The sequence below is a fragment of the Rhineura floridana genome, chromosome 6, assembly GCF_030035675.1.
Source record: "Rhineura floridana isolate rRhiFlo1 chromosome 6, rRhiFlo1.hap2, whole genome shotgun sequence".
Lineage (NCBI taxonomy): Eukaryota > Metazoa > Chordata > Lepidosauria > Squamata > Rhineuridae > Rhineura > Rhineura floridana.
In genome coordinates this window covers 74,616,589-74,633,263 of record NC_084485.1, presented here as the reverse complement: position 1 = coordinate 74,633,263, position 16,675 = coordinate 74,616,589, and the positions used below count along the sequence as shown (strand labels likewise).

At 42.4% G+C, this 16,675-nt stretch overlaps 1 protein-coding gene across 4 annotated transcripts in view; it reads left to right on the top strand.

Moving 5' to 3' along the window:
• ITPR3 (inositol 1,4,5-trisphosphate receptor type 3) overlaps nt 1-16,675 on the top strand; it is a 150,007-nt gene that overhangs the window by 87,228 nt on the left and 46,104 nt on the right. For all 4 annotated transcript variants that reach the window (XM_061632412.1, XM_061632411.1, XM_061632413.1 and 1 more), the window contains 11 exons: nt 4,080-4,222; nt 5,045-5,144; nt 5,874-6,034; nt 6,471-6,612; nt 7,755-7,916; nt 8,832-9,004; nt 10,194-10,313; nt 12,832-13,014; nt 13,889-14,140; nt 14,731-14,875; nt 16,512-16,659. In XM_061632412.1, the coding sequence (XP_061488396.1) occupies nt 4,080-4,222; nt 5,045-5,144; nt 5,874-6,034; nt 6,471-6,612; nt 7,755-7,916; nt 8,832-9,004; nt 10,194-10,313; nt 12,832-13,014; nt 13,889-14,140; nt 14,731-14,875; nt 16,512-16,659 (1,729 nt within the window). The remainder of the gene's footprint in view (nt 1-4,079; nt 4,223-5,044; nt 5,145-5,873; nt 6,035-6,470; nt 6,613-7,754; nt 7,917-8,831; nt 9,005-10,193; nt 10,314-12,831; nt 13,015-13,888; nt 14,141-14,730; nt 14,876-16,511; nt 16,660-16,675) is intronic.

The window sequence follows — 16,675 nt, the reverse complement described above, 5'->3', positions numbered from 1 at the left end:
TGATTCTTAATAATAAGTCTCCAGACACAAAGTTACATAGGTATTTATCAGTTGTTTAGTAGAAAATTCAGAGCTGCAGGGTCCCTTCATGATAGTTACAGCCACATACACCCTTTTTTGCTCCTGGATTAAGAATGAGATCTTTGTTAATGCATTCTCTCACAACAACAAACATCTCTAGGAGCCAATCAGCATGACAGTGGAGAGCGTTAGCAACTGAGAAGAGTCTTCTCAATGGCTGACTCACCTCCTTTCACTCTGATTGGCTCCAATCTGCAGAAAAGGCAAGGAAGCATATTAGAAGACTCTTCTCAGTGACTAACACACTCCCTTTTCATGCTGACTGTAGGATGCATGGAGACATAGGGACCCTGCTCCCAAAAAAGCAGAGGGACTAAGATCCCCTGGGCGACTACCCTCCTGGTGCTTATGGACATGACCGTAATATATTTTGTGACGTGCAAGTTCGACATTATTTATTAAGTGTGTTTAGGATTACACTGATGGCATTCCCAAATATGTACTTTCACACAGACTTTGGTTTTCCATAACACAATGTTTGTCCAAGCCTCCACACTTGGGGGGGGCACTACTTGCACACCCCTTCCATAAGCACATCAAAGTTGGATACACACCTGAACCAAGACCCAGACAAAAGGGCACTCAAAACAAAAAGGTAATTACAGTGGCTGAGTAGATCTTGTACAGTGGTTATACTGACTGGGCAGCCACTGTCCTTCACATTTTACAAAATACTTTTTCCTATACAAAGATTAAATTTCTGTATATGAAAAAGTAATATATGAAGCGGTCTCAATAGTGAGAAAAGTAAACAAGTGAATGGTGATCCAAATGTTTTTCATTCTCACGTTATGAAGCTAGCTGCCAGATGATGTATCACCTTCGCTACGCATGCAGCGTAGACTGAAAAAACAGCACCCAAGCCACCATTCAATACGTGCACGTGTTCTTTCCAACATGAATCTACAGGTCTCAAAAAGTAATGTGTGACAAAGTCCTCAAACACCTTATAACATGCCTCAAACATGGTCTCTTGTTCTACCAGCATGCCTTCACACCATCACTTTGCCAAAATATAAGGATAGGTAAATTGCTTTTAGGGAGGTTCACAATTATGATTTCCTATCTATTTAATCTAAAAATATTTAAAATACATAAAAACAGCCAGGGAAGATATTGGAGAAATATAAAATAAATATAAATAAAAAGGGGGGGGGAGGTGAAGAGACCTTAAATGTGCTACTCACCATCTCTCAGCCTATCCTCCCCTCAGGATGAAAACAACGGAGAACCATGACCACCCCCAGGAAGAAGGGCACACTCAAAATGTAGAGGAAAAAATCATCTACAACCATAGTGTGAAATCAAATACTTATTGGGACACAGTATGAAGAAATATTTATATAAACATGACTATCAAATATGTTTATGAATTACACAATCTTTAAATATATAATGCAATCCGATGTTTGTTTACTCAGAAGCAAGTCCCAATGTATTCAATGGGGCTTACTCAAACTGGGAAGTGTGCAGAGAACTACAGCCTCAAGTGATAAGGAACTTGTTCTTTCAACTTGTTCTTTTAAGTTGAGACCTTATCCAAGTCTGAGTCTGTGTTGGAATTGCTTTTTAATATGTTTTTAAGCCTTTTCTTTTTTTTAAAAAAATGTTTTTTTAAAGCTTTAAAAAAATATTTTCAAAGATGTTTTAATATATTTTAAAGTCTGTTTTTATGATCTTTTAAAGTGCTTTTAGTGCTTTTGTTTGCCGCCCTGGGCTCCTACTGGGAGGAAGGGCGGGATATAAATCAAATAATAAATAAATAAACTTCATTCACCCAACCCAAAATTCAGAATCATGCCCCTTTAGGCTGTTTTCCAACTGTTTATTCTTGCTTTATGGTTATTGGATTTAAAATGGCTTTATTTCTTGTTGTGAGCTGCCTTGGTTTCCAACCCTACCTCACAGGGTTGTTGGAAAGACTACACACACACACTACAGATGTATAAATACATACAGCCCATATAATAGTTTATTGTCAAACCAGTTGGTCATTGCAGAAAAATCAGTATTAGTTTTTAAAAAATCAGTATTCGTTTCCTACAGAATAAAAACTAATACCTAAGTAAGCCCTGCCTACTTGCTTTAAAATAGGACTGGAGGAGGGGGGGACAGAAAGACAACACAAACACAATTCTTTTTTACATTCACTCCAAAGTCCCATTGATTTTCAGCACATTCATAACCATGTCTACTCAAAAGTAAATCCTGTTGAATTCAATGGGATTTACTCTGGAGATATGGGATTAGCAATGCTTTTACCCCCACAAAAGCAAGTATTGGGAAGGTTTTGAAAACACTGCCCAGGATCTGACTCCTACACACAAGAGGGGGAAAAACTGAAATATATATAATTACCCAATTTATGAGATTTTCAGATAAATGGGGGGGAAACCACCATTTTCTGGCCTTGCAATGAGGTTTACTAGACACTGCCACAGGTCAAACAAACACTTCACTGATTGACTGCAATCCTGAATGGGCGGGGTTAAAGCTACAAAGTGCTATACAGTAGTTTAAAAAAAGATTTAACGGGGCGGCTGACATTTTTATGTATATCTCGAGAACCGGACCACCTAGAAACTTTTTTTTAAAAATTAAAGCTGAGAATCACCCCCCTCTGATGGTGTCGCCTGGTGTGGTCCGCACCCCCCGCACTCTCCTAGTGACGCCACTGGGGGGCGGCTGACGTTTTTATGTATATCTCGAGAACCGGACCACCTAGAAACTTAATTTTTTTAAAAATTAAAGCTGAGAGTCACCCCCCTCTGATGGTGTCATCTGGTGCGGTCCGCTCCCCTCGCACCTCCCTAATGACGCCACTGAAGGGTACAGCAATGTGACCAACACTACTTAGTTATTTAATACATTTTTGTCCACCTTTTCAGGAGAGTATCCTCACAAAGTGGTTAACATAATATATAAACTAACAACATACAATGGCAATATAAAAAGAACACAATTTAATAACCTTACAAGAGCTAGCATGTAAAAAATATCAGCCTGCTATACTTGTAGAACAACAGTCTAATGGGGTGGGGAACCTGCTGAGACCGAGGGCCACATTCCCATCTGGACAACCTTGTGGGGATCACATAATAATGGAGGCAAAAGTGGGTGAAGCAACACATGTAAACTGTACCTTTGTATAGTAGGCTAGCTTCTACAAGCACCCTCTCTGTCCTCCATTCAGGCAACCAAGGCATTGTAGGAGATCAAGGACACATTCCAGTCAAGCAAAAACACTCAAGGAGAGTATGAAGTAGGGCTGGTGAGGAGTGTCATCTTGGGGGGGGGGAGAGAGAGGCTGAGAAGATCCTGTGGCCTGGGAAAAGTTCTGGTGGTCAAATAGAGAGGCCTAGAGCAGTGTTTCCCAACCCCAGAGTTGTGATCTGCATGTGGGTCGCAAAGCCTGTGCAACTGGGTCATAGCTTTATAAGTGAATCCAAAATAATTGTTGCTTTTCATCGTTAACTGGTATGATGAATACCTCTTACAACTGTCTGGTTTGTTGTTTTATAATGCTGTGTTGACACTTGCAAGCAAACATCAGAAAGGCTTGAGTCTTGTATTTTAACAACTTGGGAGCCACTCTCTGGTGGCTGGCAGCAGATCCGGTGACGGTTTGCCACAAGGTGCTCATACAGGGAGCTATTTTTGGTGGCTATTGCAGTTTGCGTCTGATGCACAGGCACCAAAGTATTTATCGGGTGTAACATGGTAAAATGTCAAAATGAGGGTTTTGCTGAATATTCCTACTATGGTAATAAATTAGTGAGGTGTTGAATTGTTGTTTTTGTCCCACTCCCAGTTCAGCCATGGGTATCTGCTGCGCATGAAGTTGGAAGTCATAGTAGAAGGGTTTGTGGCTGAGGTGGTGGTGGGGTGGTACCTTGGAACTCCCTGAAGATCCCATAGCACATTCATGATCATTTTTGGTACATGAACTTTGGCGGCCCTGCTAACACACAACTGAAAAATGCCTTACTTTGGGACAGGCTGGAACCAATCGCTGCAGTCGGAGATACACAGGGGAAAAGATCAAGTATCGACTGGTGGCTGTGCCTCATGGCAATGACATTGCTTCCCTTTTTGAACTGGATCCCACTACACTGCAGAAGACTGACTCCTTTGTCCCCCGGTAAGTTGCTTTATCCAGGACACCCAAACAGTCCAACCCAGCATGGAGATACAGAAAGCAGGCATTGTTGACAAAGGGATTTTTGTGTGCAAACATAAGCAGACAAGAAAAGAAAACATAAGAAGAGTCCTGCTGAATCAGGCCAAAGGCCCAGCTAGTCCAGCAATCTGTTCTCACAGTGGCATTCAGTTGCCCATGGGAAGCCCACAAGCAGGACCTCTCTATCCACTTTCTCCACATTGTGCACAGTCTTATACACCTACCAATGTAGAATATGAAGAGAATGCACACAAATGCAAGTAGTAAGTAGGCATCTCAAAATCCACTGCTCCTAATCTCTCTCTGTCAGGGGTGGCCCTGGGGTTGGCTGTGGCCCTTGAGGCTGTTTTCAGTGACCCGCTACTAATTACCAAAATTAGGCATGGGGGTATAAGGCTTTAGAGAAGCTCAGGAAAGAGAAAAGAGTGCTTCTTCCTATTTCCTGTCTCTAAAACCTTCTAACAACCGCACTATCCCAGAAGGGGAAAATGGCACTTTTCAAAGGTAAGAAGAGGCACCTGAGTTTAAAAAGGCTTTTTTCCCCACCCCAGAACTGGGGCAGGAGGCTCTCCTCCTAGCCCAGGGGTGTGGTGGAGTGCAAAACAGCCACAAATGCTCAAAAGGGTGCAGTTCAACAGGTAATGGATACAATTTAGAGACCAAGTGAAATCCCATTGAAATCAATGGAATTTAATGATTTAACTGCTTCAGTCTCATTAAAGTCCTTGGGATTTACACATACCTAATATCTTGTTCCTTCCTACTATTCTGTGGTGATCTCAGGAACTCCTATGTTCGATTGCGTCACCTCTGCACCAACACCTGGATCCAGAGTACCAATGTACCCATTGATGTTGATGAAGAGCGACCCATTCGCCTCATGGTAAGTTTATTTCTTGTCCGGAGGGTTGCTTTTGCTATAAACAGGGAACTGGTCCGTAATGAAAGAGTGTTAGTTTGCTACAGTTGTCTTTTGTGGAGCCAATCCAGTGCTCTCATCTGTTCACCCATGCAGTCCTAACCTCACCGCCACCCTTTCCCCGCCCTACCAGTGTTGGGAGAGCAGCTCTGTGACTCTTCCCCACCACAAGGCATGCTACTGCTTCTGAGTGCTGGGAGCCATTGCTGACTGATACAGGATGGACAGTTTCACAATTCCGTTTCCTGTACACTAACTTTGAAGCATCCAATATGGTTGCAGCTAAGAGACAGAGTTATGGTCTCGGTAGATGATTGGCCATGTAACTGTGGCAATATAAATTTGATGTATTAAACATTTTCTGTCCTGGCTCTCTCTCGCTATATAATGGCACATTATCCAATATCAACTGTAAGAAACACAACCGTAATGATTTTTTTTAAAATGTTTAGAATAAAACCATGAGCAGAATAATTAGCTCAGAAAATATATTTCTCATCCAGATCAGATGCTTACTTGACCAAGAGCTTTTTGATCTGGCATCAGAAAACAGGGAAAGAGGGAAGATCTTGTGCCTCTCAAAGCAATGTATTCTAGGATATGCAGGAAGTATAAAGTGCCCAAAAACAGATACTTGGTTCTTTTAGGGACAAAGCAAACTTTGGTACTGGATGGTCAGGTTCTCTTTTTCAGCTTGGCACATGCCCCACCAAGGAGGACAAAGAGGCTTTTGCCATTGTCTCCGTGCCAGTGTCAGAAATCCGTGACCTGGACTTTGCCAATGATGCCAGCTACATGTTAGCCAATGTGGTGGAGAAGATGAATGAAGGATTCCTCAGCCAGAATGACCGGAGGTAAAAGGATCAAGTATTTTGATTCAGTGAGGGACTGGCAGAATGTGCATGGGGAGGCAATGGTGGAACAGGTTCCTTTGACAGATATAAATCGACATTTGTAGTATTAGGACCATCAATTTGAAGAACCAATATAAGGTTCCTTTTTGCAAGAAAACAACAAATCTTTTATGCCCATGAGGTGACCTGAGCATTTTGTATTGATTTGCATAAATTATCTTGCAGACATAACTTGACATTTCTTGCTGCAGAATGTGAAACCGTTTTGGTGAAGAATGTGAATTATAAGGAACAAGACAAATTATTAAGGCCATAGTTTACATTTATGTTGCTTTGGTTTCTTATTGTATAACTATTGCACGTATGTTATTAGTGACTCTAGTTTGAGGTGGTAGAGATCATTGATTGATGATACTATCCATGACCTGTCTGGCAGGTTTGTGATCCAACTGCTGGAGGACTTGGTTTTCTTCGTCAGCGATGTACCCAACAATGGGCAGAATGTTTTGGATATAGTTGTTACCAAGCCTAACCGGGAGAGGCAGAAACTCATGAGGGAGCAGAACATTCTGAAACAGGTGATTAGGTCTAGAGTAAAAAATGGGTCTTCAGAGAAAGACTTGATGGAGACGACATCACTGCAGTATTGAGTGGAGAGTTTTGATTACATCAATGCCTCTTCTAAAGCTACCGTCCTAAACAAATAAGGGAGTAAACTGCCTTAAACATGATGGGATGCACTTCTGAGTAAACCTGTATGGGAATGCACTGCACATAATAGGTCTTTCTCCATCAGTGGAGGATGTGGTTACCCTGGAGTTGGTTATTCTTCACATTTGTTTCAACAGGCAAGACTTAGCTTTAGGACCTTGCAACTTAGCTTTAGACTCTTTGTCCCTGAGAGTTGGAGCTTCTAGCTTCTGACCTGCTTGCTCCACTGTGACAGGGCTTCTGAGGAGCTCTGTCTCCATCATCAACATTATTTGACTTTTTTGAGCAACAGACAGGAAACACTTTCTTCCCCTTTGATTAGGTAGTCATGGCGTGAAGGGACCCTGCCATTGTGAATTCCTCAGAACGAGAAGTTTTTCTACTTGAAAGCACTTTGTTGTCTCAGGTTTAAAGAGAGAAAAAAGGCCAAGTAATGATCTCAGTGTGGTGCCATTATGAGCCAATTTCACCTGATGCCTGAGGGAAAGCCATAATGGTGTCAGGCAAGGGTAGAGCCCAGAGAAATGCCTGACATGAAGGCTGTTACACCTCACCTCCTTGACTGTTCATGTCAAATCTGCTTCTAACAGGGTGGCCATTTCAGAACACCTCCTTTTAGGTTGCAAACTGGCAACCCCAACTTCTGGAGGCACCTCTGCAAACTGAGATGCTTAACTCCTTTGTATTTGCACCCCTAATAATTGAAGGGACCTTTGTGCACCCTGATGTTGTCCAATGGATCAGAAAGGCCCTTCACAAAGATATAAGGGCCAAGGGGTAGTTGCAGAGGCAGATGCAAGAGCCATTCCAGCCATTATCATGAGGTGTCTCTTTCACTATCATTGGGTCCTGGTCCATTCCCATGGATGAGGAGAGAATGGAATCTTGTGGGACCCCACATCACAGTCGCCATGGGGCTGAGCTGATTCCTCCAATGCCACTTTCCAGAATTTATGCTGCAGATAGATACTTTTCAGTTTGACTGGTAACTTCCATTTGTGTTGGGTAGATCTTTGGGATCCTGAAAGCTCCATTCAAGGACAAGGGTGGGGAAGGTCCACTTGTGCGTCTGGAAGAGCTGTCTGACCAGAAGAATGCTCCCTACCAGTACATGTTCCGGCTCTGCTACAGGGTATTGCGGCACTCCCAGGAGGACTATCGTAAGAACCAGGTAGGCCTTTACTAAAGGGTTTATAGGTTTTGTTGGCATTAGGACATAAGCCTGTGGGAGATACTACATTCATACCTGCTGCCCATTTGCTACCGGGCCAAGTTCAAGGTTCTAGTTTTGGTGTACAAAGCCCTATATAGCTCAGGACCAGGATACCTGAAAGATCGTCTTACCCCTTATATGCCCAGTTGATCACTGCACTCTGCAGGTGAGGGCCTCCTGCAGATACCATCTTATCAGGAGGTTTGTTCTGCACAATATAGGAAACGGACCTTTAGTGTGGTGGCACCTATCCTGTGGAATTCCCTCCCTTTGAATATTAGGCAGGCGCCATCTCTGCTATCTTTTCGGCGCCTTTTGAAGACTTTCCTCTTTCAACAAGCCTTTTAAGTTGAGACCTATCCCAGTCTGCTTCTGTGTTAGAATTGCTTGTTAATATGTGTTTTTTAATAATATGTTTTTAACCCTTTAAAAAAAGATTTTTAAAGTTTTTTAAAATGTTTTTAACGTTGTTTTGTTTTAATGTCTTTTAAGGTCTGCTTTTATGATGTTTTAAAGTGTTTTTAGTGTTTCTGTTTGCCTCCCTGGGCTCCTCCTGGGAGGAAGGGCGGGATATAAATCAAATAATAAATAAAATAAATAAACTTTGGAGTTCTGTTTTTCTGTGGCCTTTAGACATAAAGATGATCCATGTGGGAAGCAAAGCAAATAACACCCGCTTGCTTCGTGGGCTTCTATTTTCTCAGTTGGCTTATAAGAGAACTGCCATTCAAACAGTAACAGTAGTGTTGTTTTTTAAAGCCCTCACCTTTATGGCTAAATGGAGGACTCTTAAAGTTTGGATGTTGCTAAATTATACTTCAGTTCTAATGCAGATTGGTCTTTTTGCCCGGGTGTGTTCTCCTCCTCCCCCAGGAACACATCGCCAAGCAGTTTGGCATGATGCAGTCCCAGATTGGCTACGATATCTTGGCAGAGGATACCATCACTGCCCTCTTGCACAACAACCGCAAGCTGCTCGAAAAACACATCACCAAGACGGAGGTGGAGACCTTTGTGAGCTTGGTGCGAAAGAACCGAGAACCCAGGTGTGTGTCACCCCATTGGCAGTGAGGCAGCTAGAGTTATCAACCATAGAACTAGACCTTTTAATCTGAAGCTATTACAAGGTGGAAATATTTATTTCTGTGTTAAATGCTGCTAATTCTTGCTAAATCAAGCCATTGGTCAAGACTGAAAAACAAAGCTGCTTTTTTATTGGCTAATTGGCCATCCTAAATACAGCTCAGTGAACTAGTACGAAGGGAAACATACTTCGTGACACATTTCCTTTTTCTTTCCACATGTATCTTCTGTGAAAACTATACGTCAGAGGTGGGGAACCTCAGACAAGGGGACTGAATTTGGCCCTCCAGGCCTCTCTGTCTGGCCCTTGGTTCTCTCCCTAGACTATGCCTCTCAACAGCTCTTGTCTGTGCTGTATATGAGTGCATTTGCCTGGCTGGAATGTGTCCTTGAATTGTGATAATGCCTCTTGCTTGCCTGGATGGAGGATGGAGAAGATGGGTGTGCGTATATGTAGAAACCTCTAGACTGTACAAAGAATCACAGCTGTTGCTCCACCCACTTTTGCCTTTGCTCCTCCCACCATTGGTGTGTGGTCTCCAGAAGGTTGCCCATGAGGTAATGTGGCCCTTGGGCTGAGCATGGTTCCCCACCCCTGCTGTATATGAACTCTGCCCTGCTGCCATTGTGAAAAATTGTTGGAATAAAGGTAACTTAAGGGCTTTGGATACAGTGGGGACGGCTGCAGATTATTGGAGGGTAGCTGTAGTTCTCATGTATAAGAAGGGGCTGAAGGAACTGGCAGCAAATGAACAGGAAAGCTATTCAGAAGAATGTTCTGAATTAGACATGCTGGAAATAACCTTTATGGTGAGTATTGCTGACTGAAATAACCTCAAGAAGTATCTGGTTTTCCTTAAATATAAAGCAGTTTTCTAGTGCAATATAGTCATTTCTCTCCACTGAAAATGTCTGGTGTTAAGAATTGTGCTGTAAAAAAAGATCTGCATTGTTAAAAAATTGCTTTGGAGTTTTGATGGATTTTCTTCTGCAGCAATGAGAAGTTATAGTAATGTTAGATTGCTGTGTGAAATGTGCGATGAGCAGAATGATTTTTTCCCAAGCCAAAAGGAGCTCAGAAAGGGGCCAGGTGGGGCTCTACTCCTTGTACATTGGTTGGAGAATAATGTGAGCCTCTCATGTGTACCCTAGGTTTTTAGACTATCTATCGGATTTGTGTGTGTCAAACCATGTAGCCATTCCTGTCACCCAGGAGCTGATCTGCAAATGTGTACTGGACCCCAAAAACACTGACATCCTGATCCAGACTGAGTGAGTATCTAGGGAGCTTGTTTCCTCTGAACACTGGAGCTGCCTTGCTTTTCTGCTAAGAAATTACCCTCCTCAGTGTTTATTTATTTATTTATTTGGAATAATTTATTTATTTAAAATATTTCTGTCCTGCCCTTCTACCCTACAATAGGGCACTCAGGGCAGCTACAATAAAATAGCACACATATATAATAAAATACACAATAAAAACACAAACATTACAGTAAATTAAAATGCATAAAATACTATTAAAATACATAAAATGCATTATGCATACACATACAAACATACATACATGTATATATGTGCATACTCATATAAAAGAGTGAGAATTAAAGAACTTAAAAGATAAAAATAAAAGATAAAAAACTTAAAACAGTGTCAGGCTGAACCGTCAGTCCCAACCAAAGGCTCTCTGGAACAAAATAGTTCTTACAAGTTTCTGGAAGACCATCAGGGAGGGAGCAAAGCAGGCTTCTTGGGGCAGGGAATTCCAAAGTCTGGGAGCCACAATTGAAAAGGCCCTCTCCCGCGTGCCTCTCTAACTTCTTTCATTCCAGGCACGCAGAGGAGACCAGAGGTAGATGATCTTAAATCCATGGTAGGAACATATGGACATAAGCGGTCCCTTAAGTACACTGGTCCAAGGCCATTTAGGGCTTTAACTGTCAAAACCAGCACTTTTAATTGGGCTCGGAAACAAATTGGGAGCCAGTGGAGTCGGTAAAGCACAGGGGTGATATGCTCCCTGCACCATGCTCCAGTTAACATTCTGGCTGCTGCATTTTGGACCAACTGTAGTTTCCAAATTGTTTTCATAGGCAGCCCCACGTAGAGTGCATTACAGTAATCAAGCCTCGATGTCACCAATGCATGTGTCACCATGGCCAAGTCAGCTGCTTCCAGGAATGGACGCAGCTGGTAGACCATTTTGAGATAGCCAAAAGCACCTCTGGCTACTGCAGCCACCTGATATTCCAGCAGCTGGGCAGGATCCAGAAGAACTCCTAAACTGCAGACCTGCTCTTTCAAGGTTGCAACTCTATCCCTGGGGCAGTTTTTCCCTTGGCCAGCAACACTTCTGTCTTATGTGGATTAAGTTTGTCTGTTCGCCCACATCGAGCCCTTCACAGCCTCCAGGCACCAGTTTAGGACTCGTACTCCCACCCTGCCATCAGATGGAAGGGAGAGATAGAGTTGAGTGTCATCAGCATATTGATGACATTGCACTCCAAATCTCCGGATGTCCTCTCCCAGTGGTTTCATATAAATGCTAAAGAGCATGGGAGACAGAATGGAACCCCGCGGTACCCTGTAGGCCAACGGTAAGGGGGTCGAGCAGTAGTCTCCCAGCACCATGTTAAGATGTGACGGGAGAAATAGCAATGCAGGAGGGGGGCAGGTTAAAACCCATAACAGTTAAAAATGAGTGCCTTGGGTCAATGGGTTTATTTCAGACAAGTCCATGAAGACTTTCTTGAGAAGAGCTCTAGTTATTTCAGCTCACTATATAATTGATTTGATTTACTATTTGTATGCTGCCTTTCCAACAACAAAGGGTGCTTACAGATGATCTGTTTATTGAACATTCATCCTGATTTGTTTGCAGGAAGATTAGACAATGTAGGCTATTTAATGAGCATTCAGTCTGATTTATTTGCAGTCAGGTTGTATGATATTGCATCAAAGCAAGTATTACTCCACACTTTCTAGTGCATTTTCCCATCACTTTCCGTATTGCAAAAAGTCCATCTTTTGCAGAGGCAGGTTTGTTTCACATGACCTCCCAATCAACTATAATTGTGCAATCTAAATTTGCCGGTATGTGATTTAATCCCATCTGAAAATAGTGACAGTCTAGAAGCGCACACAGCTGAACTTAAAATGGCTGTCAACAGTAACAAATGCTCCCAACATTTAAAAATAAAAACAACACTTCCAGCAATATAACCATATAAAAAAAACCAGAATTTCAATGAGCAAAACCAAACAATTTAATAAAAAAGACGTAGTTCAGTACAAACCCATTAAAAGAGAAAAATTCATGTGGATATATCCCAACTGTAGGTTATGATGTAAATTCAGCTGATGGTTGCCCTTAAAAACATTTCTCAGTGTTGTGAGTGAATGATCAACCAAGATCAGTTTCTTTCAAATGTCATTATTTCTCAAGCATGAATGAAGCGAATTGCAGGGAAATGGTGCTGATTATAGAGAAAGTATTATACTATTCTCTCCCTGAAGGAGTCAGTGTATTCTGAAGATAAAATTTCTTGATAATTAGTTGGCCGTTATTGGGGCCTCATTCTGTAGTCAAAAAGCAGGTTAGAAAAATAATGGACAGATTGATGGAAAGACTGAAAGATGGAATGACGGGGTGGTGAAGAGTTGCTTACTAGCTTTGAACTGGCCCAGGATTAAATGGCATTTAAGGTTTTGTTTCTTCTCTTTGTTGCAGCTCTGCCTGTAAAATGGGGGAAATAATCTCATTGGTTCAATGTCGCCATTTGATTTTCAGGTTGAGGCCCGTGAAGGAGATGTCCCAGACTCATGAGTACTTGAGTATTGAATTTTCTGAGGAGGAGGTTTGGCTAACTTGGAGTGACAGAAACAATGATCACCATGAAAAGAGCATCCGGCAGCTAGCTCAGGAAGCACGAGCAGGCAATGCCCATGATGAGAACATTCTGAGCTACTATAGGTAACAAGAGGTTCTTGTTTTAATTCCTTTTGCCCACTGGTATTGGTTATTCCTGATCCTTGACAATCTTCCTCCCATTTAGCAATTCTTCTCTCTTACTCTAGCAATCTTAAAATAGCCTTCTAGTATGTTTGCTTTTAAACAAAACTGTAGTAACTCTTTTGTCATCATGTACTTGTAAATATAATTTGATTTTTTTTTTCATTGTATACCTATTGGCTGCATAATGCTGTGGCGTCCATCTTTTAGTGGGGTTGGGTAGGATTTGTCCTCTTTACAATATTGAAGGATGAACACTGAGTAAATAATGTTTTTTTCTTTTGATGTTTGTTTTAAACTTTTGTGTTTGTATTTTTTTTTACAATTGTTTCTTTGAGACATTTTATGTAGCAAGTGATGAATAAATGTTAATAATAATTACTACTACTACTACTGATCCTCCGTGGCGCAGAGTGGTAGGTGGCTGTAACGCAGCTGAAGCTCTGCTAACGGCCGGAGTTCGATTCCAACGGAAGGAGGAAGTCGAATCTCCGGTAAAAGGGGTCGAGGTCCACTCAGCCTTCCATCCATCCGTGGTCGGTAAAATGAGTACGTGGCATATGCTGGGGGGTAAAGAAAGGCTGGGGAAGGAACTGGCAATCCCACCCCATATATACGGCCTGCCTAGTAAATGTCGCAAGATGTCACCCTAAGAATCGGAAATGACTCGCACTATAAGTGTGGGGACACCTTTACCTTTTTACTACTGAATAGGCACTATGGAATAGGCCTTTATTAATGATTTGTTTTCTTTTTGCCTTCTGCACTTGCTCAATGCTTACTTTTCTCTGTCCACTCTTTGTCTTGTCTCCATCTCTGCTTTTGCCCTTCACAGATACCAGCTGAAGTTGTTTGCCCGCATGTGCATGGACAGGCAATACTTGGCCATTAAAGAAATCTCCAAGCAACTGGGAGTGGAGCTAATCTTCCTCTGCATGGCAGATGAGATGCTGCCCTTTGACCTCCGGGCCTCCTTCTGCCATCTTATGCTACATGTTCATGTGGACAGGGATCCACAGGAGAAGGTGATGCCTGTGAAGTTTGCACGTCTGTGGACTGAGATCCCTACAGCCATCACCATCAAAGAGTAAGGATTGTTGAGGGTCTCTGGAGCAAAAGGGGATGGGGTGTATGAGGGAGAAGACCATAATATCTAGACCAGTGTTCTTCAACCTTGGGTCTTTAGATGCTATTGGACTATAACTCCGATGATCCCCTGACCATTGGCTAAGTTGTCTGGGAATGATGACTCATGTAGTCCAGCATCCTGTTCTCATAATGGCCATCTAGATGCCTGTGGGAAGCCTGAAAATGAAACCTGAGTGCAACATCGCTTTCCTCACTTGTGGTTCCCAGCAATTAGTGTTCAGAAGCATACTGCCTCTGACAGTGTAGCATAGTTATGGTGACTACTAGCCATTGGACAACATATAAGGATCCAAGGTTGAAGAATACCGATCTATGAGGTTCTAGGTCCATATCCTACCCTTTTTTCACTGGTCATAGAAAATGGGTGGCCCAGCTAGAGCAACCTTGTGAGAAATGTGTGTATGCGTGCCCAAATGATGTCATCAATGTAGCCACCAAAGTGAATAATGCAGTGTATTCAGGAACCCTAATCTGTACTGGAGATTAGATCTCCCTTTAATTCATTCAGTCATTCTCTCTCCTTTGCAGCTATGATTCCAATGTGAATTGCTCAAGGGATGACAAAAAGAATAAGTTTGCCAGCACAATGGAATTTGTGGAGGATTATCTCAACAATGTGGTCAGCGAGGCAGTGCCCTTTGCTAATGAGGAGAAGAACAAACTGACTTATGAGGTGAGGAATCTGCCTTTGCTATATTGTGAGAGTTTGGCCCTGGTGTATGAGGCCACCACTTTGCTGAAGCTAAGCAGGTCTGGGTCTAGTCCCAGACCAGTGCCTGGATGGAGGGCCCCATGGGACCCACATGTTCACTACCTTGGGTTTCATGATGGAAGAAAGGTGGGAGATAAATATAAGAAAATAAATAAAGTAGTTGCATTCGGCTGTCAACTCCTGAATGGACCAAAGTCTTATTTTTTATTGTTCCATAGGTTCTGTCTACACTAGGAGGAAATCCAGGTTATGTTTTATAACTTTTTGGTGTGCCTCTGTTTCCCATTATAAACCGGCATGCTGAAAAATTGGGTTCTTTCCTTATTCTGGACAGGTGTTTTTGCCCTTTCATCCTTTTGAGTCAATCTATATTGTGATTACTATTTAATATCTCACATAACACTGAAACAATGCAACTATTTGTGGGGGACGATGACTAGAGATTCTCTCCTTCTCTCAGCCCTTCTGAACTGGGGAAGAGAGTTTTTATGTACACAATTATATACACTGCCCCTAGGGCATCAGGTTCAAGGCTTCTTCGTGGCTTGAGTCATATAAAATAAAGGGACAAACTTCACATGACATGATCACATCTCCCAACGTTGTTTACTTTTCCTAAAAAGAAACGTGGGTGCCTCTAATATGGATGGAGGTCATTAGGAATAGGTTTTTTTTAAAAAAAATGATTTCCCCTCATGCCATTTACCTGCATATGAAGTTAATCACTGTATATGAAATTGTTATCCAGAGGGGAAAATAGAGAGATACAAAGAGTATTTGATTAATAGCAGCTTTAGAAAGGGTTAATTCATCTTCCCTGTGCTTCAGCCTTTATTCAGATTGAGGCTTCTCTGGCTGCTTTTTAAAAAAGTAAAAGACGTTGGAAGATCCAATAATAAAGTCTTCCACATCACATATAGTTAGGCCCCAAGGCCAAAGAAGAACTTGTACTCACTGCTGCCAATATCAGGTCAGATTGGGAGAGTAATGGAGCAATCCAAACTGTAGGAAGCCAGTATAATTTATGCCATCCTAATTAAGCTAGAGTAAATTATCCCTGTTCCAAACTCCTTTCAAGAGTGGGGCTATTGCCGCCTGAGCCAGCCCTGGAGCCTGGCACAGGGAAAACAAGTCTTGAAAACAGAGTTTGGTTTACACAACCTTTTTGCTAGTGTAACTTCACCTGGGTTGCAAGGTCATGTGAGTGAGATGAACAGAGTTTGGAATAGGGGTAAGTCTCCCCCTGCCCTGTCTTGCCTGTGCTACACTCCTGGTAACCCCTTTTTCGAGACTTACCCTGGGATGGAGGATTTATGCCGGCATAATTCTGGCTCAGCTGGGATAAAGGACTTCAGCTGGCTGAGCCTGAGATCTGTCTATTAAAATCCACTCATCCCAGTGGATATTGGGTTTGATTGCTCCCTAGTTTGCCACTGGATAGCTTTCCACAGCACCAGCTCTTGTTGATCTCATTGGCAGTTTGGGACATTTTTCAAGAGTGGTGGTGGTGGTGGTGGTTTTTTTGGGACATATAGAGTGATATCATCTTCACCAGCTTGATAACCCACCCACCCTGGCCCTCTCTCTCTTTTTACAGGTTGTCAGTCTTGCCCACAACCTCATCTACTTTGGCTTCTACAGCTTCAGTGAGCTGCTGCGCCTGACACGGACTCTTCTTGGGATCATAGACTGTGTCCAGAATCCTCAGCTGATGATGCAGGCCATGTACAATGATGATATGACTGGTATGTCCAGTGAGTC